This window comes from Apteryx rowi, unplaced genomic scaffold (assembly GCF_003343035.1).
Source record: "Apteryx rowi isolate R43461 unplaced genomic scaffold, aptRow1 scaffold_301, whole genome shotgun sequence".
Classification (NCBI taxonomy): Eukaryota; Metazoa; Chordata; class Aves; order Apterygiformes; family Apterygidae; genus Apteryx; species Apteryx rowi.
This window is the reverse complement of record NW_020449431.1, coordinates 588,185-610,605: the sequence shown is the minus strand read 5'-3', so window position 1 is coordinate 610,605 and position 22,421 is coordinate 588,185. Positions and strand designations below refer to the sequence as shown.

Genomic DNA, 22,421 nt, shown 5'->3' with positions numbered 1-22,421 from the left:
CAGTGGACCAAATAAGGCATAAGGCTTTTACTGGAAGTTAGGTCAGTACTGTACCTCACAGGACAAACCAGAATAACCCAGGGGACAGTCACATTTCTCAATCAAGTAAGCCTGAGGACTCATTCCAGACACACTGCCGTCTTCAGCAACTTCCATTGAGATTTCAGAAATCCTGAAAAAAAGAAAAAAAAAAAGAGCAAACATCTCTAATAGGCTTAGTCAAGCACTAACTCAAAACCAGTTCATAGTCAGCTAGCATGGGAGAAAACAGCCTTAGCTGGCGGTTTGTAGGCTTCTTGGTCTACAGGAGATAAACAGCACTATTTTTGCTTCTCCAAAGAAAACAAACACCACCTCCAGTCTCATTTTTCTTTTCCAGGCAATAGTATAAATAAATCTTCTCTTCTGCTTGATTCTACTTCTTTCTTTTTTTCTCTCTCTCTACAACCAAACTATTAACAAAGCTGAAATCTGATTCCTCATTTTGAGGGACTCATTAAGAAATCGAAGTCACATACTAAATGAAGTTCCAATTCATGATTCTCAGAGGTACAATGATAAAATTGTTCACTAAATGAGCTTTTATTTGAGACTACTATTTAAAAAAATAACATCTATGCCAAGTAACTAAAGCAAGCTAATGAGCTCTAGAACAGAGTTCAAAGGCATTGGAGAGTTGCCTTTTTAACAAGAATTTTAAGATCTGTAGCCAGATTGCATTTTTTTTCTTAGGATCATCTGAACACATAAGCAAACAATTTAAAACAACAAAAAATCTCAACACAGCAGCATTTGTTAATGTCAGAAAGGGATAGGTTTCATGGTAGAGCTTCTGACACTTTAACTTTCCAAATATTTGTTTGATTGTATTAATAACAATATCCTTGCCTTCCAACCACTCCCTGTCCTCCCAGCATGCATACTGACCTACCGAATTGGGTCAAGTAAATCATGGACAATGACAGCAAACATAATTTCTAACGCAGTACAGTTAACCCCAGTGGACTGCAACTTTTTTTTAGTTTACCTCTTTATTTTTTTTTTAAATTTGTTTAGATTATAATCTGAAAACCCTTACTGTCTTTCATAAATAAAAAGGGTAGAACAGTGTAAATTTTAAAGTTTCAAAATATAATGCCAATCTATGAGAAAATGTTTGTCTTTCTCCTAGCATTAAACATGAAGATCTTGTAATAATTAGTTGAATAAACATAGCTAATGCTGCTACAGTCTACTCATTAAGCGTCTATGTATGGGGGTTAACACAGAGAAATTCATAGAAATACTCAGTTCCTGTTCATGCTCACAGTCCATTCACTTACTCCCAAACCTCGATTACTGAACTACTGGGTGAGATTCCTCTTTTGCACCTTGGCATACAGGCACCAATGTCAGGATGACTGTAGGAAAAGCAAACATCCACTGTTGAACTAAGAGAGACTTTTGAGACTGACCTTAGGTTACCAGAATTCTACCTCTTAATACCTTGTGTCAATGCAACATGCCTAAATAACCTAGTAACTTGAAGCCTTTGCTCCCTTTTTACTTTTACTGCTTGAAGAAAGGGGTTCAGTGAAACAGGGAAATGGAACAAAAACACTCAATACGAACAAAGCTGTATCAGAATAGAAGACTGCAAAATAATCAGGGCAAAAACATTCACATCTGATGTGTCAATGAAAGCTTACATTGAAATCTCTGTACATTTAATAGAAAAACAGAATGAAACCTGCCTCCCCCTCATCTTCAAGGATGAGGCAATGGTCTGTGTGCTGCAAAGAACTATTTACTGCCAGAAAGCTAAATTTACATAATAATATACATTGGGACCACAAAGCTACCTGTTGTTTGTGTGAAAATGTTACTTAAGGAAGGTCAGGCTTGGCTGATTCTTGGAACGTGTCTAATAGGAAGCAGTCTAACAACTGCTACCTGATCAGCGTCAGGGATATTGAAATAATTCACAGTCAAATTGAAAGCATACTTCCAATTCAAACTAATTTATTATCACAGCCCAGTTGCCTGAAAAGCAAAACAAAATCTAATAAAAGAAATGTTTCTATTTAGAGTGGCGAATGTGGAAAATGAGGGCAACAAAATGAACACAATAGCAGAAAAATGTTTGGCTTTGGATTCTGAGCAGAAATCTCTAAATCACTAGTAATGTTGCAGCTTTGAAGCAGAAACAACAGTAGCATTGCTGTTAAACTATATAGCTAATAAAGTGCTAATGCTCCAACTGAGCTATTTCTATGTTTCCATTTCCTGCCACTGCTTTGACTTTTGTAAGAAAAGGTTTTCCTACAGTTTATCAGTTACCTGCAGCTTTCAAATGCAGAAATTGAAAGAAGTGAAGCTAAGGCACATTTAAAAAATTTAACAAAATTAAAAGGACTTCATATATAGTATTCCCTTTCTGCTGTCCCTAGTTTCTTTTGCCTCTTATTTTGCTGCTAGTTAGGAAGGAACAGAAGCTTTTCTAGTTTAGAACAGGGCCCTTATTTAGAAAGCATATCACCCTATTTAAGCAAATGCTTTATTTTAAGTCACTTAATTCAAACATATGTTTAAAGTTGAGCATTTGCTTAAATATTGTCCTTTAGAGGGTCTCGACCTAATTTTAATAAAAGCCTGTAATTTTTATTCAAGCTAATATCCCGCTAACCTTTAAGAACATTTTGGAGGATTTATTTTGTGGTTGTAAGCAAAACTTCCTTTGAAATCATTCAAGGTGCTACCTAGAAAAAAAATTCATGTATTCCTGCTGTTTATTTTCCACTTGAAGTCTCAGATGTCATATGATGAGTGCTACCTATGTAACTAGGCAGAGATCATAAAAATCTGCTGTAACATAACCACCTCCAGATCAAATATGGTACTATATGCAAAGTTATGACTTCAGATGGAGAGTTACTGGAAAGAACAGATAAACTCTTCACTAAGTCCTGCTGTCATATAAAAAGTTACAGGTTCTGAAATGTGATGCTGTAAAAATACATTTTGGTTCTTTAAGTGCCACCTGGCAAGCCCACCCTGAAATTGAAAAGTCATTCTCTGTTCTGTCTGATACCTGCTTCATTACTAAGTAGCTTTGATAAAATGGTGGTGTATTACAGTGCAGGCATAGTTCAGTCATGATGGTCATACGCATTTCAGAACAAAATTATGAAAAAGGAAGTCCATTTAAGTAACTTTGCTTATGATGCATGAGCTAGGATAGCATTCAGCTTTTCCCTGCACAGATGAATTAGGGTATATCGTGTGTAAGTGGGGTGTGGGAAAATACATAAAACATTGATAATACTTCTCAAATTTTTCATGTTGCATTAGAGTTACTTTCATACCTCTTTCTATGGTAATACCCTGTATTTGTGATATAATATCCTAAATGGACTATGCCAAAAATAAATAAAATTACTGTAAAATATTGATGTATATTTTACATTGTTATATGCAGCATTTAGCCTGCACAAGCTGGATGGATACTTTTCTTTAAATGACATACTATAAATAAAAACAATAGAAACAACAATGGCTGCATTTGCTCTCATATAATGCTGCAAACTTGCATTGTAACTGCACCTACTATTCACCCTTATAAACTCTAAGCATCATGTTCCTACAGACATGTGTGTAACCTAAAAATCTAGAAATAATTTTAGTCCATCACTTTTATCATAGAATCATAAAAAGCTTCTGGAGACTACCTAATTTCTCTCCAATCCAAGACAGGATCAATTATTCCTGTGTTCTTGCTAATAATGTTTGTTTGGGAAGGATATGGTGATTTCATTATCAAAAGACCTTAGTAACTGTCTAGGCAATCTATGCCAGGACACTGCTATCTCCAGAAAGTTTTCTCTCATCTCTGACATGAATCTTTCCTGCTGAAGTTTAAGCTCATTTCTTAATTGACTTAGGCATCATGGCAGCACAGAACTGATTCTTCTCTTCCTTTTTGTGACAACATTTCATCCATCTTAGGGCATTTCTAACTACTCAACAAATCTAGTTCTTTACATCTTTTCTCAAAGGTCATGTTTTCTGACCTCTGATCATGTTCACTTTTCTCCTCTGAACTCTTTAATTAATTTTTCCTTAAGCACAATATCCAAAACTAGATGCTGAGACTTTGCTAGTGTTGGGTGAAACTAAAAGTTTACTTCATACGCTTTGCAGGCCATACCTATTTATACATTCAACTCTAATATTTGCATTTTTCATGAAAGAATATCACTACTGGTTAACATTCATCTTGTGATCTGTTATAAACAACAGATCCTTTTTTGAAAAACAATTATGTTGTGTTCCATTTCTCTACTTTGTTCAATTGACTACTCTTTTCAGAATGTTAAATCTTACAGGAGACTTTAGAGTGCATCCAATTTTTTTGTATTATTCCTCTAATCTTGCTACCTATCTAATGTGTTTATATTGCTTTTTAATTTTTAATTTCACTTCAAATTTAGTAAGCATTCTCTCTATTTCATCATCCAGGTTATTCATGAGTAAATTCATGAATAGAAAATATGGAAAATATTGAAATTGTGTGATCCTAATCTGTTGGATTAAGTATCATTTCATTAAAGTAGTATTCTGTTCATCTTCAGCTATTTATTCAGTACCAACTTACATGAGAAAACTCCTTCATATGCTACATTCATATTTAATTACAGCCTCATGTTTTCATAAAGTAGACATTTATTAAGAAAATACTACGGAATTGTTTCAGGATGCCTGTGTTCATGTGTGTTTTCTGTTCTAGGATCCTGATAAATAAAGATCTAATTTGCCTATTATGATTTAAATTTTTAATTGAATAAAATTTCCCTCTCCTCTCAGCAACTGCTTATAGTTTACTCTATGAATAAAAATTCAGTTTGGAAGCTCTATTGGGTAATCTGTGACTACTGCATTATTTCATACCATTGCATGAAATAGTTACCTGCTCTGTCTCATGATATTGCCATGAGTAGCCTTAATAAGAATGTAATGAACATCATACAACACATTCAGGAAGTCTTCCCGGGATACAGTTCTCCTGGATCTTGAGTCATCTCCATAATATTTCCACGCAAAGTCTGCCTGGGAGGCTGTCTTATTGACTCCTGGGTCATCACGATGATATTCCCAGGGCACAGTGTTTCTGACTCTTTGGTCATCACCATAATATTCCCATTCATGCTAAAAGACAGTAATACAAAACCAGACTAGTAACGGTACTAAAAAGAACCAACTGGTGACATTCTGGAATGAAGCAGATGGAAATATTACCTCTGTCATCTCTATCTCATGCCTTGTCAGCTGCCCAATCAGAGGGGCAGCCATCTGCTGGACAATAATTCTCGTGCGTGTGGGAGGTCCACCTCTGATGATGACTTGGGGGTAATAAGTAGCAAAACCCGTCTCTTCTCGTGCTTCAAAGTAGATTGCATATTTCAGTTTCCCTCCGTAAGTGGTGAGCTAAGAAAGCGAATTACAAAGTACAAAAAGGCATCTCATTTTCAGTTAGCCAAAAATAAATTCTGGGCATATGTTGGAACTACACTTTGCACCTGTGTGCAATCTGATGAATGCATGTGTGGTACAAAATAGCAGTACGTGCTTGTAGAGCTATCTGGGGATAAGGGCTGTGCTCAGAAATACCCATCAGCAATTTGTTATTGTACTACAGTAAAACCAAAATGTTAGCTATTTCATTGTGTGCATCTTAGTGCTCCCAAAGTTTGTGCATAGAGAAAGGAATAGTTACASTCTCATAAGCCAAACCAAGAAATATCGAAAGTGCAGAATAAAGCAGAGAGACGGAGGTGTATAATATCCAAAGGGAGGGTTATTTCAATCATTTTCCCCTGAGTGGCTTACATAATTCATGTGCTTTTTCTTTAAAACAGGAAAAAAAAAAAAAAACCAAAGTTACAAGAGGAGTATATTAAACTAATACTGTTTAATTTTTTAAATTGTTTTTATGAGAGAATCCATCCTGTGGAAAAAATATTCTATGTTTCTGTCTGTAAATATCTAATTTAAAATAGTATCTATGTTATACACTTATGAGTTTTGATGATAATTGAGAGGACCATTTTTAATAATAAAATGGCATTTACTTTTTTCTTAAGCACTTTCCAGTCTGTGATAACATGCCTAGTGGAAGGGAAAAAAGGCATTGCAAAATACAAACATAAAAAAAATATATATATAAATCCATCTCAGTATTCAATGGAATCTTATGTTTACCTTTCGTCCTTCAAACTGCTCTGGAAGTCTCCAGTAAACAGGTTCTGAGCGAAGGTCCTGCATCACCTGTTCTATATTTGCTACTATTTCAGGAGGCTGGAATGCAATCCCTGAAAGTGTGCTGTGCTGAAGCTTTTCATCCACCAGTGGCAGAACCTTTTGCTCTGGCTTCAAGGTCAGCTACGCATATTCAAAAGAATCAAGAAGAAAATCAAGTTTATTCTTCCCCATGGAGGAAAAGCAATGTTAATCTTTAAATTTCAACTCTTCAAAAAAATTCTTTCTAGGTAATTTCATTTCACGTTATAAACCTTTGTCATAAAGCAGTCTTACTATTCCTTCAGATAGAGGAGAAGCAGTGATAATAATGACTTCCTCCTCAATCCTTTTGCATCCAGTCCTCACAATAACAAAGAACTTATTAATATATTTTTAAATAGTTTTACCAGTGAGTTACTCCACGAATCTTATTAACATAATTTTGATACTGTTATTTCAGTCTTGGACCTCTTCTGTTCAGAGTCTGACAAATTTACATTAAGATTTACTTCTCACCAATACTTATACATCAATGGAGTTGTGGAACAAAATGCTTGATGCTCTTTGTACTTTTCATGCAATATTTGAGCTAAATATTCTACAGTTAATATGCAGAGAGCRAGGGTTTAGGGTTTATATCACCCTAAATTCAGGTGTAATGAAAAATATAAGTACACTACTTAAATGTTTAAAATTTTTTTAGCCTTGTTGAAAGCTACTCAATAGCACGACAGAGAAATCATTATTTTGGCCAAAAACTGTAATAAGAGTCTTAGCAATTCTGTGCAGATGAAAGTATCATAGGATGTATATGGACAAACACAAAGGACTGGTATCAAAATTGCTGTCAGGAAGACGAATAAAACTAATGCAGAGTCATGCCCCTAACAGTTCTCCCATCTACAGACTGTTTCACAAGATAAGAATCAGGTGGTGAAGAATCAGCCAAGCCCTGTACTGTTTTTAAAGCATTTTGGTATTTTCCTTTACAGCAGCATCTACGGACTGACAAGATATGGAACGACTCTAGCAATTGCCAGCCCTAAGTGAGATTTGCTGAGATCCTATCATAACAGTATTTGGTGTTTAGTACTTCAGACATCAACATAGGGGTCAGCACACTTGAATTTTACAACAGCCTTGCCTTACTGTCATATAGGGCAGGCTTCAGTGTGTCTAAATACGTCTAATGCCATTTGAGGCACCTGAGAGCATTTGAAATAGCCACTAACAGCTGGCAGAATCCAGAGTCATTCATTTTACAACTCTGAATCAGTTCTGAACTAGATCAGAGCACCCAAAACTAGACGAGATGTGGACACACACTTGTTTAGATATGAACATAAATATAAGAGGAAATCAATCAAGAGACCCAAAATAATCAGGAGCTTTAAACTATGTTTCTGCTTTGTGCAGCCATTAAGGTCAAAACACAATTTTCCAGAACTGTTGCTGTCATGAAACTTGATTAAATTTCATAACTTATCAGCTCTTTACAGCTCTTCCTCTTCATCCTACCAGCATATAATGGGCAAGACTGAAATAATGAGAAAGACTGGCCAGATCATGATTAATCACTTCACCCACTGGAAAGGAAAAGATGTCCTACTGGACTGAACAAGGAAGTGAAGAATGGATGCCATTCATGTTACCCTGACCAAGAGACACGAACTCTTCAGTGAAAGATCACATCTTGACATTCAGTCTAAGGTATCATTATCTGATTACTGCTTGTGCATGAAACAAGTCAGGAGCTTTAGCTGATTTGCCATTAGGCAGACATCCCCTCTGTGACTGACATTCTTTCTAGCAGAGGTATGACTCACTACGTATGTGGAGTTAACTAGTCATTTCCAATTAGAAATAGCTCTTGCAGAATATAATTGAGGAGCTAGCACAGCAGGGACAGACAGCAGTGGTCTCGACACCTGTTTTGTGCTCATTGTAGGGATAAATGAAGACCTTCAGTCTGCCTTATTTGTCAGTTCAGAATGGGTCTCAAGGCCCTCTTGCACTCAAGTGTGGAGGGCTCTCTGGTTGCTCTGATGGGCTCCACCCTTCCGTTCCTGGATTTAAATAGAGCAGCATCTTCAATAAGCTCCTTTTTAAATTAAAAAAAAAAGCAGCAATGAAAATAAACAAGACATTAATTGAACCACAGCATATCTAAATGTTTGACAGCAGGTATCTATGAACCTTGAATACACTGGGGAAAACTGTATCATATACCAGAGATTATGTTACAGTGTACTGGATCGACACAGCATAATTTCCCCACACATGACTAACTTGTTCTTTTTTGGGCTTTAATAGCTTTTCTTTGGCTTGACATCTGTTATGTTATCACTGGTTTTCTTATCTACTTATTTACTTTTAATGCCTTGACCCTGATTGTGTAATGGAACATACCACTCTCTCCACTTCTCAAAGTACAAAGAGGAAAATGACTGCTTAAATGTTTGGCCATTTTCTAGCTACCTCTCAGTGTGCGACTAAAAGATGCCAGCAGGAAACAACATTATCACATTACATGGCTCAGCAGTTCCCTACTCACCCACATGCGGATCAGCCCCCTTGCCTCACTGCACTGTGCAGTCAGGCCAAAGCAATAGCAACTGCTGCAGCCAAGTGGGTTTCTGGCAGAGAGACCAAATGTGCCAGACTTGCACCTGTCACAGTGGACACCTTCCACATTAACCTGGAAAAGAGAGAAAAAAGCTTTATTTAGAGGTCATAATAATAATAATAATAATAAAAAAAAGACACAGTAACCCTAACAACACAGCGCAAAAAGAAATAACAAGTGTTAAGGAAATATTTAAGGAGCTTTCCAGTCTCTTATCATGCGTGTATGCAAACATATACAATTAATATAATCATGGCATTTTTACCCACTGAGTAACTCCAAGCAATGCGTTCTGATTCCATACTTATAGTTGCACACACAGAAAAATCAGATTGCACTTTTGGCACGGCATGCTTGCTAACTGATTGATAAGATAAGAAAAAATATGTCCTTTGAAACTGCCAGGGTTAATCAACCCTTTTGTCTAATAGGAATTAGTTTTGACAAGTTAGAATATTTAAGGTACAGTACTAAATGTTCTTGCTGAGACACATTTTAATTGAAATATTGCAGAGAAAAGCTTTCCCCTCTTCATCTGATTGTTTTCCACGTCATTGAACAGTATTAACAAGGGCTGAAATGTTTCACTGTTGTAATGTCAATGCTTTTATTTTCATTTTTCAATTAGTCCAAATAAAAAGCTATACTGGATAGAGCTAGATACACAGTGATTTATGCATAGCCTTTTAAAACCATTTTCATACTAAGACCATGCTATTTAAAAAAATCACTAAAATGAAAGCACTGGTTTGTCTTTTTTTTTTTTTTTTTGAAGAGTAATGCCAAGAAGCCAATCTAAACAACAAAATCAACTTTCCAAAGCTTATAAAGGAAACCAATATTATCCCTGAGGACTTACCATTTCTAACCCTCATTTCCACATGTACCTCCATAAGCAAATGTGCCTACACTGTATTTAGCTTAGATTTTGCTGCTTTTTGTCAGAGCTGACAAAGGGACTCCTGAGCTTCTGAAAGCTCATTTTTTCCAGCTATAACAGCAGATTTAAACAGGAACAACTACTATTTTATAAAAATCTTGCTTCTTCAATATAGAACTCTTTTAACAAATTAGGCAAAAGGTTAACCAATCCCAGATTTAAACCTTGAAAAAAATGTGTCAACTTAATTCAATATTATTTGTTCATTTTCTGTTGTCAATTGTGAATTTTACTTGCTTTGCAGTTTGTTTCATGTCAATTGCAGTTTCTCATCCTTAAGCATCAGCTAAATATATACTGTTAATCTGGACTAACAGGAACATGGAGGTAACTAACTGAAAGTAGTTGCTTTCAGCCTTAAGAGAATCAACAAGGAAACATTTATATTAAAAAAAAAGTCATAAAAGTCCATTCTTTCTATCTGGCACTTGTGAGACCTACAAGAAAGACACTGACATACTGGAGCTACTCCAGAAAGGGCCAGCAAGATGGTTAGGGGGCTGGAGCACATGATGTATGAGGAGAGGCTGAAAGAACCGAGACACTTATTTTTTATTTCCGAGGATGATACAGGACAAACAACATTTATCATTAGGCTGGGAAACAGCTTCTTCTCAGACAGTCTTTGTGAACAACTCACCCACTTCAGTTTTCTTATGGTCTCAGCATCAAATGAATCAGTATTTGTGAAAGAGAACATGATGTGTTCTGTTCAAATACACCAGAAGAGTGCATGAAGGGCCAAACTGTTCAGTAGGAGATGGCTTCAAAGAAAATCATGAATTCTGCTGACTACAATAAGAATCCGTTTTGTTCCTGCAACCTTTCTGCCAGGACTCTTAATGTTCAGCCTTAGGAAGGGAATGCTAGGTGGAATATTACTGCTGTCTACAGCTACCTAGTTGGACGGTATAGAGAAGATGCAGTCATGCTCTTCTCAAAGGTGCACAGTGATAGCATAAGAGGCAACGCAGGAAGCTGGAATACAGGGAAGTCTGATTAGATATCAGGAAAATTTATTTCACCATAAGGGTGGTCCAACAGTTTGCACAAAGAGGTTGTGGAATCTCCATCATTGCAAATATTCTCTCAGCAACTTGATCATATTGGACCTGCTTAAAACCAGAGGTTGGAATAGATGACCTCCAGAGGTTCCTTCCAACCTAAATTATTCTACGATTCTGTAATTCCTCCACTGAGACTATAAACTCAGAATGAAGTGACTGGTGTCCAATTAACAGAAGACTTATCTGGCAGTTTTATAATTTAAATTTCATCCTCCTATAAATACTAGCTCTTTGTGTCAATACAGTCACTGAAGCAGAAGGAATCAAAAACACAGAAGGAACCACTAGAAGTCATTTTTAAAAACCTCCTGCTGGAAATGGGACTATCACCAATGTTACATCAGGTTAGCCATGGCTTTGTCTAGCCAAGGCTTAAAAATTTGCAAGGATGGGGATTTTGCAACCTCTCTGGATAACCTGTTCTAGTGTTGCATGACCATCCTAGTGATTTTTTTTCTCCTAATGTCCAATCCGAAACTCCCAAGCTGCAATTTGCAGCCATTATCCCTTGTCACATCTKCTGCTGCAATCATAAAAGGCTTGATTCCATCATTTTTGCACCTACTCTTTGAAGTGGCTGTACACTGCTATTAGATTTTCCCTTAGGATCCTTTTTGCAGACTAAAAGAGTCCAGCTCCCTCAATATATCCTTGCAGATCATCTGCTCTAAGTCTCTTTGTAACCCTCCTCTGCATCCTCTCCAGTTTCTCAACGACACTCTTGAACTGGGGGTCCCAAAACTGGACATCAYTTCCAAGTGCAGCCTCAGCAGCACTAAGTAGAGGGGCTTCCTTTGATCTGCTGGCCACACTCTTAATGCAGCTCAGTATGCAGTTTGTGTTATTTACAATGAGAGTGCATGGCTGGCTCATATTCAATTTGCCAGCCCTCTTTGGCCCCCTGGTGCTTTTCAGCAGGATCAGTACTCAGCCTTTTGCCTCCTAATCTGTTCTGATGCTTGGAGTTATTCTATGCAAGGTGCACAAATTTGCCCATGTCCTTACTGCAATTTGTGAGGTTTCTGCTGGCCCAATCCTCAAGTTTGTCAAAGACTCTCACGATTGTAGTTCTACTGTTCACCCCGTCAACCTCTACAACCTCCAAATCACCAATATCCACAAATTTGTATTCTGTTTCATCATCTGGGTCACTGATGAAGATGCTGAACCGCATTGGCCCTGGCGATACTCTGCCTGCTAGCTGCCTACTGGATGTCAAACCACCAATTACTGATTTGACAATAATCTTGATTTGACCATAAGCCCAGCAGTCCAGCCAATTTTCAACCCACCTAACAGTGTGCTGTTCGTCCAGTTCACACCTCCTTCCAAATAAGAATGCTGTGAGAGATGATGCCAAAAGTCATCAGCTTAGTGATCCTACATTGGATGCCATCTACTCAGAARAACAGATGCTCCTGGGGTAAATTCTACACATTTTACTCATCAGTACTAACTCTAAGTTAGTACAATATAAAGAACTAGAACTGTGGTACATAGTGTTATTACTGATGTGTTTGCTTTTAATTTGCCAAATGTCTGAACAAGAATTGTACTGAATGTCATTAAACTGATAACAGCTCTGTAAGAACAGGAAGAAATCCAAAGGGAGAGGAGAGCCTAAGAGGATGCCACCTTAGTAAGTGTTAATGTGTGAAAAAGTAGTTGATAAGCACTTCTGTCTTCTTGCTGGACTCCACCCAGAGGAGTTAACAAATATACCATGACAAACAGCTAGATGTGTCTGCTTGTACTGTCAATGACAATGAAAATTGGAATAAATCCCTCAGCAGCAATTTGACCAGCTTACATCCTTCACTGTCCTACCTTGCAGCTGCATTGGCCAGTATGATCAATGCATGAGCACTTCTTCAACTCTGCATCACAGGTGTGTGGGTTGGTCCCCGGCAGGAAGCACTCACAGGTAACACACTGTGGGTAATTCCAGTAACCCAGCCTGCACTCAGTGCATTTTTCCCCAGAGAATTCAGGGCGGCAGTAGCAGCAGCCTGTATTTATGTCACACTGAGAACTCAGGGCTCCAACCATGCTGCAGTCACACGACTAAAAAGGAGAGAAACAATAAGAAAACTGCAGTCACGCTTCTGAAAAAAGCAAACAAAAAACAATTCAGCTCTTCCAAGTATTTATGAATAAAGTTCTTTATACAGTAATGAACTTCCTCGGTCTAAACACATCTGAATTACAAGGCCAGGTATCCATTATTAGTCAACAAGGGTCAGGTAATCACACAATATCGATATCTATATACACACACAGACACACACACACGTATGTGTGGGTATAGATATATACATATATATATAATCAACACTGTTTTCTTTTTGATCACATGTTATTTATCATTGATAATTTAGGCAATGAACTCAAACCAACAAAGTCAAGTACACTGTGACAATTTGGAGACAGAGTCAACTTAACAAAAATTTTAAGCGCTTTTTAAAAACCCTGTGTAAATCCTATGTGGGGCATGTTCATATCTCTTTGCTGAAACTGGAAATGCTCAAGGACAGTGGGTCCCCTGAAGTCTAGTGCAGTGATTATTACTTATCCACAGGGTAGATGACTATTTTCTTTGTGCAAACAGAACTCTGAGATGATGGTAATTTACATGGTAAGGTACAGAGATTTACTCTTGTGGTGTACTGGGAGGTAAATCTGCTCACAGAATCAGGCTTTCACTGGCAGGTAAGCATAGAAATAGGTGATTTGCCAGGGGGTCCAGATATTGAATAGAGGAGCAAGTAGCAGGGAAAGCTCCAGGCTTCCAAAGAACAGAAGAATCCCTCTGCACTATTACTGTGACTGCACCGCAAAGTTAGCACAGGACATTCACTGTCATCAGCTGTGTGACTAGAATCTCTTATGGAGAAGTTCAGCTTGCAGTAGCAAACTCGGTGCCAGTAGTACAGGTTACCACAGTAACTGACATGGATAGACTCACTAAAATTAAGGACACAATGCTGAAAAAGAGAGGGGGAAAATGCAGATTCAGTTTATAAGCAAAACTGCTTACATGAATACTTACAGCATCTTTCCTTTGATTTGAAGAGACTATTTATAAAGAAGGTGATTATATATATGAAATATTCAAATTAAATCTTTACCATATACAAGAGAAACTATTTAACCAATGGTTAAATGTTAGACTGCTAGACTACTACCTAAGCTTCTCACAGAAAGAACCTTATTCTACAAGATATATCTGAACAAAAAGCTTAGGAAGCAAATTGTTCACCATAAACTGAAATAGCTTGGTGTGCAATATCAAAACCTAAATTACAATCAAATGCTATGTTTTTTGCAGGGAGGCAGTTTTATGCAATGTTCTCCTGAGTTATGACAGCCTTGGAAATCTTTTACAAAGGGAGTGCAAGTGGAGTAGGAGATTCACATCTCACTTTGGGGAAATTAGCTGCAACATACTGAAAGAGAAGATGTGGGCAGATAGATCATTATTAATTTAGATGGTGCCATGGAGCTGCCATACTAATGCACTCATATAAAAGACAAACAGAGAATATATTCTACAGCTCAAACAAAGGTCTTCAACCTCATTAGGCTGGTTTCGGAAGCCAAGAGTCTATATCACAGCAGCACAGCAGATGTTTCACAAGAGGAGTTTTCCATACATAAAGAAAAGAAAACATTCTTGATAATTAGTTTGCAGCCTGAGCTACATGACAAACAGCCTTTTAAGAAAGAGCACTAATGGTGTATGACCATGTTCAGACAAGACGTAGTCTTTTGGAGTAACTGCAGCCGTACTATAATTCCTTGTCACCAATGAGAATGGCAGAGAGCAGAAGGTATTTGAACTTGGCACAGTATTCACTGTTACTAGTTTTCAGCCTTAACTGAACAGTGCTCACCTTAGCTCAGAGTATGACACTATCGACAGCTTTCATGGCCTCTTTGACATGCAACCATTGATTTCCTATTTCTTCTCCTTTCCCTTCTTCCCTCCCCTTCACACTCTTTATTAGCTGTATGTCAAACACTGGAATAAGAGGGATTTAAACGCTAATGAGAAGGTTATTCTCCCCTTAAATAAGAGCATAGGAAGAAAGCACATTTTACAGCTAAGATTGCTGTTTCTTTTCTTCTCTCTTCATTGTCTTTTAAACACAAATTGAAGCCCTTCTGAAATAAAATTCAAGTACAAATTCCCACTGGTAACACAATTAGGGCCCAAGCAAATTTGTTCTGCAAAAGCACTGCCAATTACCTGTAACTGTACATCTCTACATTATATAATATTGTGTTAATCTCCTCAATCATGTTAAACACAGCTATAATAATAATAATAATAATAATAATAATAATAAAAAGAAACAGACTCAAGCAGGACTCTGAATCAGCATGATGGTAGCACAGTATAAAGCGGCTATTTGGAGTTATAAACAGATTGCATACCTGAGACAGAAAATCTGTAGTTCTCACACGCTGCCAGCACTGAAACCATAGTCCGATTGACACCAAAACTCATGACACAGAGACAATGATTTACAAACCTAAAATTGTGTTCCAGCTACAAACTACTGTATATACCCCAGGGGAACGAGGTAACACACGCAGAGAAAATAGAGATCCACTCACCTTGCAACCGCTGACAATGTCGTGGCCCCAGTAATTCGGTGCACACTTGTCACACATCTCCCCAACAGTATTGGGAGGGCAGACACAGCGGCCACTGACTGGATCACAATTATTACCAAAACGAGAACATTCACAGGCTTCATGGGAGAGAAAGAAATAAAACAGAGTGAAAGTTACCCCTTTATGTGACACACGGAAAACAGCATTAGGATCAGAGCCCTTACTATACTACGAATTCCCAGTTATCTGGGGACATAGTGGGGCAGGAAAAGTAAGGCAAACCCAGAGAAACCCAAACAAGGAGCAATGTAACACAGGTTAATGGAATTGGAAGAAACTACAACGACAACAGAATGGGAAAAGGAAAGGTACGGATGGTAGAAATGCAGAGACTTTTGAGACGGTGCACTCGCATGACATAACTGCATGAGTGCAGCTATCTCGTTTCTGGTCCCATAGTGGCTCAGGTAAGAAGCAACTTGACTGCCTCTGAGCCCTCTGCGCAGGGAACCTGCAGCTTATGTAGCCTGTCCTGACAATCTGAGCTGACTTTCTGAAATTTTTGCTGCTGTAAGCAGAGACTTTTCCTAAAGGAAAAAAAAAAAAAAAGTGTTTCAATCTCTTCCTCATTTTATTCCCTTTTCTCAGAATACATGATTCCGCCTCCTATGCTCCCTACCACCACCTGCAGTACAGTATTTCTGTTTTGACTATCCTAATCTTCGGGGTTTTAGAGACACTCTTTAGCTTGAACCATTTCTTTTCACAGTAAACTTACAGAAGAGAGATCAAGGGTTCTTTTTCTAAGCACAATGAATTACGGCTCAAAAAGGAGAACTTGACATCCACAATGTGCTTGTACACAGGAAACTGGAATTCTTTACAAACTTTATTCAATTAAAAATACTTGGTTTCTGGAAGTGATTCCCAAAGYGGTCTTTGCTATTAAAGCATTATTAAGTGAGCAGGTCCTTGGTGGCAGATGCAGATTCAAACTACATAATAGACCAAGTAGTTATGGGGCACAAGACATCTAGGTGTTCTAAGGAGTGGAACTGGTACGTGGTTGTTTTCATACTCACCCTCGACATTGCTCCTGGGATCAGCGCAAAAGCATAATGAGCAGACTACGACTCTCTGCGTGATAATCTGTTCCTTGGTATGTTTAGGGCAGTGTAACATAATGTTCCATTGCYGAGGACTGTATTTATATTCATTGCCTTTACTGCATGAAACACCGCAATTCAAAGAAAAACTAGATAATGTGGGAAGTGCAAAGACAGAGCTCTTATCTACAGCTAAAATAAAAAATGACCTTTCTTTTACCCCAGCAACACTTCCAAAATGAGGCAAACTGGTGCAAAGCCAATGCTAAGTTCTGCCTCAACTGTGCCAGGAACAAGACATGAAAACACCCTACATAGGATCTTTTGACTTCCTGTGGCTTGAAGATGTTTCACAAATACATCTTTCATTGTGAGACTGAGGCTTTTGCCTGTTGGATGGATTTCTAGTTCTTAGACAAAATTGGTTAAAAAGGGGTGGAGGGGAAGAAAATGATATGGCAATATTTTTTGTGTTTTTTTTATCATTACTAAAAAGAATATGGATATAGATACAACTCATTTGCTGCAAACAATAGTGAAACATTTCTCGTATCTTTGCTGCTGGAATGTCAGCTCTAACTGATGATGCTTTAGGTTTTTTTTTCCTTAAGCTTTATGGTTTTTTATTGCACAAGAAAAAAACAAATTATATTCCTTTTGGATAAATGCTAGATAAAAGAGGTCCAATATTTTATTCTATACTTAACTGTCACTATGGTGTTCATTTTTGTGCACTTTTTCCCTAGCATGATTGGAAATACTTTCATTAAATTTCTGATTTTCTCTGTGATTCATAATTTAATTCTTTTTTTGTCTTTTGAAGGAATACATAAAAAGCCTACTAAAAATAAATAGGGAAAAAACAGCATTTTTAAAAAAGAAATCCTCTCCATCTGTTGTCTTCACTTTGAAACTTCTAAAAATCTGAATTTTCTGAACATATTAAGCTGTTGAGGTTATTCAAAATATTTGATGACCACAGGCAGAAATATTTCTATTTAAAAGACTGTTTGGATTTACACTACTTTCCAATTTCAGCACTGTTCCTTAAACTCTGTCTTTTCATGTTTGCCAAGAGAGCAGTTAAAATTTTAATGTGAAATCTTGTTAATTGCCCTCTCACTTCCCTTCCCCAACTATATGAAATGAACAACATTTTGTAATATTTCACAATGGTGATGCGCTTTTCAACTGTGAAATGTTAGAGACTAATCATGACCATCATGTATAGTATTTTTTCTCTCTGAATGTGCTAAGAGCTTTAGGACTGCAGATATCATTTGCTTTTTATTTCAAGCTCTCTCAGCAGTGAGCATGAGAACCAACCTCTCCCTTTTCCAAGGTGTCAATGTGTTTGAACTTTACAACATGGCAAACATTTTCTTAGCCTCTCCTTCCCGTGGGAGACAACACCACAGAGCAGTGTTTTCAGATAGGATCTATAATCCAGCCTGGCTCAAGGTTTATCAACAGTATAGGTAAAATTGAATTTTGCTGCACAGAAGTGGATCTTGAGGCTTGGATGCTCCTTCCATAAAAAACTTGTTTTTTTTATGGAGCTCCTTCCATTAAAAAAAAGCAGAGAGCTAGGTTTGCTGCTCCTGCTGCCATTGATAGCAGGAAAGGAGGAGGAACAGGATAGTAAGGATGGTGATTTCTGCTTCTGGAAAGAATACTCACTACAGCTTCTGCCTGAAGAATAATGGCAGCAATATGCTTGGCTTTACAGCACTCTGCCATCAGCAAAAAATGCTGTGGGGCCATGGCCCCGCTGGCATCCCAGCAGCCAGCTGCACCAGACAATTATCTATGTCTCCTGCAATCAGACCTAAACGAGTCTTTGAGACCTAAAAAATACAGTTCTATTAGCAAACATGGATATTTCTCTGTGTAGAGACCTACGGATTAGTTTCTTTTTGATCTTGCATCTGTACTGCTTTAAGGACAGAAAACATTCATTTTGATGTTTGACCTAAGTTCAAAAGAACAAACATAAATGTAAAGAAGTGGCTGGAAAAATTTATGTTTGATGACAGAATTTCAGCATCCGAGAGAGGATACTTTTCAATTACACAAGGGACATAAAGGTTTTTATCTAAATATCTTGTTGTACACAAAACGTATATAAGTAAGCAAGCTCCTAAATATTACTGTGTGGAAATTTAATAAAAAAGGATCATCCATGTAAGGACAGTGAAAGGGTTTGGGATAAGACTAGAAACAAAAGGATTTTTTTTCCATTCACATCCCTTCAAGCTGACATGATTTGGCAGGCACCCTAATCAGCCTTCTATGATATTCTTATGCAGCTAAATTATAACAACTCCTTCAGCAGAAAGTACATGGAGAAAAGGACATCCCTGTTCCTTCTAAACGTAGCTATCTGTGCTAGATTAGCTATAAATTGATCTTAAAATAGCAAGAATAGCCTGGGTGTTCTGTACTTGCAAATCACCCTTTGCCAACTGACTAACAGGACCATCCATGAATATGCTGCTCCGTCAGGTAAGCGTGCAGGGCAATGCGAGAACAGGCAAACGAAAACCTTAGAGGTAGAACAGTAATAATAATAATAATAATAATAATAATAATAATAATAAAAGCCAGTATTTGGCCACTAAGCATTTACATACGAGTACAGCCTCCTTCTTCAAAGTTGTAAAATCCATGAGCGCAGCGGTCACACTTCTTTCCTGCCACTCCAGGCTGGCAATAACACTGTCCGTCTCTATTGCAGTCAAAGGACTTGGAACCAAAAGAATTGCAATTGCAGGGAACACATCCCCTTGAAGACTGTAAGCCAAATGTTTCAGGCTACCACAGACAGAGGAAGAACAATTAGTAACTGGAATGATTACCAGGAGAAAAGAGGAAAAGTTGAAAAAGCAGAGAGAGCAGGGTAGTTCTTTCCTCTTCAGCGTGAAATATTACTCTTAACAGATTGAACTGTAGGGGGCAAAACTGAGGTGAGGGCACTAAATACCTCACAAAGCTGAATGGGAATAAAGATTTCAGAATATTAGCTATTGCTATAATGAATGTACTATAGACAACACATTTCAGATAGCTTGCTAGGAAAGCAAAGTTTTAAAAATGAGATACAAAAAAAAAAGTGCTAATTAATATATAGGGAATAAAGTGGAAAATATTTACTTTTAAAATGTACTACTGTGTGACCCAGGCATATGGTTTTAGATTTTTTACCTGGTACAAATCAGCGCAGACTTGTTAAAGTCAGGGGAGCTGCACTGACTTACATTTTATAAGGATTTACTCCAAAGTGGAACCCCTAACTTCTCGTGTAGGTGAAATCCCAGAGATTTCAGCAGGTTTCCATGTAAAAGTCCTGAAATCTGATTTCTGAGATAAATATTGAGGTTCCATCTTCCCACAAAGAATCCACTGATAGGATTCAAAATACAGGATGAAATCTATGGTCAGAATTTGGCCTGAAGAATCATATGAAACCAGGCAAATGCTTGATTATACACATAGTAAGAAATTACTCAGATTTTCATTTCCAAATTCTATAATGAAATTTTTTACCAGTTACACTGTTTTATCATGCTGAAGTATGTATCAGAGGGAAAGAAATACTCAGACTCATGTAATTAAACTCCAAGGTTCAATTAATATATAGACTATCTCTAAAGATTTCTTTTACACAAGGAAGAAAAGGAAACAAAGATGGAAATATGAATATTAAAAAAATGTYAGAACAGACATTCAGATTAATACAGTGAAGTAACCAATGCACAGCATGCTGCTCAGCTCTCAATAAAAGGTTTGACAGAATCTAATAAATTCTGTTTGTAAGGGTGRAAAACAGAAAAACAGTCTGATATACTAGCACTCCACATGGTGTGAAGGAAGAAAGGATCACCTGCATGCTGGGCTGGCTTCTGTGATGAGCTCTGCACAGTGAAAGACATTTTGATCAGTCATGCAAACCCCTGAGATGAACCCCCAAGATGAGCCCTCAGTGACGTCTATTTATACACAGGAATTCTAAGAATCACAATTATTGAAGAATATATGGAGATCCTGGATGACAACGAGGAAATATGATGAATTTTCTGAATGTGTATATTATCTTGCATCCCTGTATCAGGGTACGTGGAATGTTYCTGTGGGCAATGTGGTTGCGTAATATATGTTAAATAGGTGAAAGCTCACACTCCTAAAAGGAATCCATGTGAACAGGCAAGGCATGGGTCCTGAAATTTGATTCTGGAAGACAAAACACTGCCAGGCATTTTTCAAAGAGGGTGAGATTAAGTGTGGAGGTTTTGTTTTGTTTATTTTGTTTTGTTTTTTTGGGGGGGGGGAACCACAGTCCTTAAATATTGCTCATTTAGGAATGGTTGAATCATAATTACATATTTCAGGAAATAAGCTGCTTTATTGGTATGTGAAAAACAATGAATACTTTTGTCATGTTAGGAATTACATTCAAATAATGGGTACTTGGTCTGGTTAAAAATTAAAAAGTGGCTCAAACAATTGGCCATATTCACTAATGAGAACTTTTAACACCTGACATGTTTGATATTTCAAGACTAGATCTTAACACTTTGCCTCTGGCACTGGTCCTCCTCACACACTCAAACTTTTGGTTTCTTGAACCAGTAGAGGATGGAGGAACCCTGCTGAAAGCCACGGAAAATCCCAGCGATTTCATCAAGGCAAGCGCGTGATTCATACATTTAGCGCATACTGCTGCTGATTGTGTTGCTTCTCGATTTATTCTGGTTATTTGACTGCTGGCCTACATTGTTATTTGCACTCTGCCAAAGCCTAAAAGTGGAGAAGTATCCTAAAAGGCTGCCTGTCTTTTGAACCTGTGTGTTCATATATTGCAGCACATCTGTTAAAAAAAAAAATCTGCAGGAGCTCCAAACACAAACAAATATGAGATTCAAGGCCATGCAATGCACACAGTTTCTGATTACCGGAGTAGCAGGCCTGTAAGCACCCCGCGGGCACCCAGTGGCACTGCCGAAGCCCCATCTCCGAGGGGGGACTCGGATTTGCTGACTGCTTCGTGCATTTTCTTTCAATTTAGGCACCTGTCTGCTGATTTCACAGCGCTTGCCCATGAATCCTGATTTGCAGATACATCTTCCTGACATATCACAGTGCAGTGACATGGATCCTAGGACATTGCAGCCACAGGGCACACAAAACAGCTTTGTTGGGGCCCAGAAGTAGCTGGGCTTTAAGAATGAAAGGTAAACACAGTTAGAAGGTAAAGATAAAGAGACTACATCAAATAAAAGAGGATAGGAATAAAGGGTAGTAGTAAACAAAGAATAATTCCACAACTCACAGCCAATACTGTAGTAAAAAGCTTGACATATTTTCTGCATACATTATACAGCCTAGGGCAAATTCCATTGATACCAATGGCTTTTCTTTGAATACAATCATTGAACACTGTTGGAAATAGACTGTTCTCTCCCAGCAAACCCTTTCAGAAAGTATGCGGCTTTAAGGGTGAAAATAATCCTAGTGATTTCTACAACATCATTCATGTGCTTTAAATTACACATGCACTGAGGTGTTTTGAGGATACAGGCCCAAGAGCTCTCACGCTGAAACAGAGAAACTTGCAGTCATCCATAACATACTCCTTAGCAGCCTAAAGAAAACACTCTGAGAAAGTTCATGAAATACACTGTTTTTTGCAGTGATTTATATGATAGCAAAACAACGTCAAGGCAAAAGACACTTTCACCAAAAAATATGTCACTTGGACAATACAAAAAGATCCCATATAAAAAAAA

General features: G+C 37.6%; 1 protein-coding gene across 1 annotated transcript in view; it reads right to left on the bottom strand.

Annotated features, from left to right (window-relative positions):
• LAMA2 (laminin subunit alpha 2) overlaps nt 1–22,421 on the bottom strand; it is a 288,465-nt gene that overhangs the window by 119,481 nt on the left and 146,563 nt on the right. Inside the window, exons 20-27 of the mRNA XM_026070008.1 lie at nt 19,269–19,449; nt 15,530–15,666; nt 12,737–12,973; nt 8,831–8,974; nt 6,238–6,417; nt 5,275–5,463; nt 4,946–5,184; nt 55–172 (exon numbers count right to left, since the gene is read on the bottom strand). Coding sequence (XP_025925793.1) covers nt 55–172; nt 4,946–5,184; nt 5,275–5,463; nt 6,238–6,417; nt 8,831–8,974; nt 12,737–12,973; nt 15,530–15,666; nt 19,269–19,449 — 1,425 coding nt within the window. The remainder of the gene's footprint in view (nt 1–54; nt 173–4,945; nt 5,185–5,274; nt 5,464–6,237; nt 6,418–8,830; nt 8,975–12,736; nt 12,974–15,529; nt 15,667–19,268; nt 19,450–22,421) is intronic.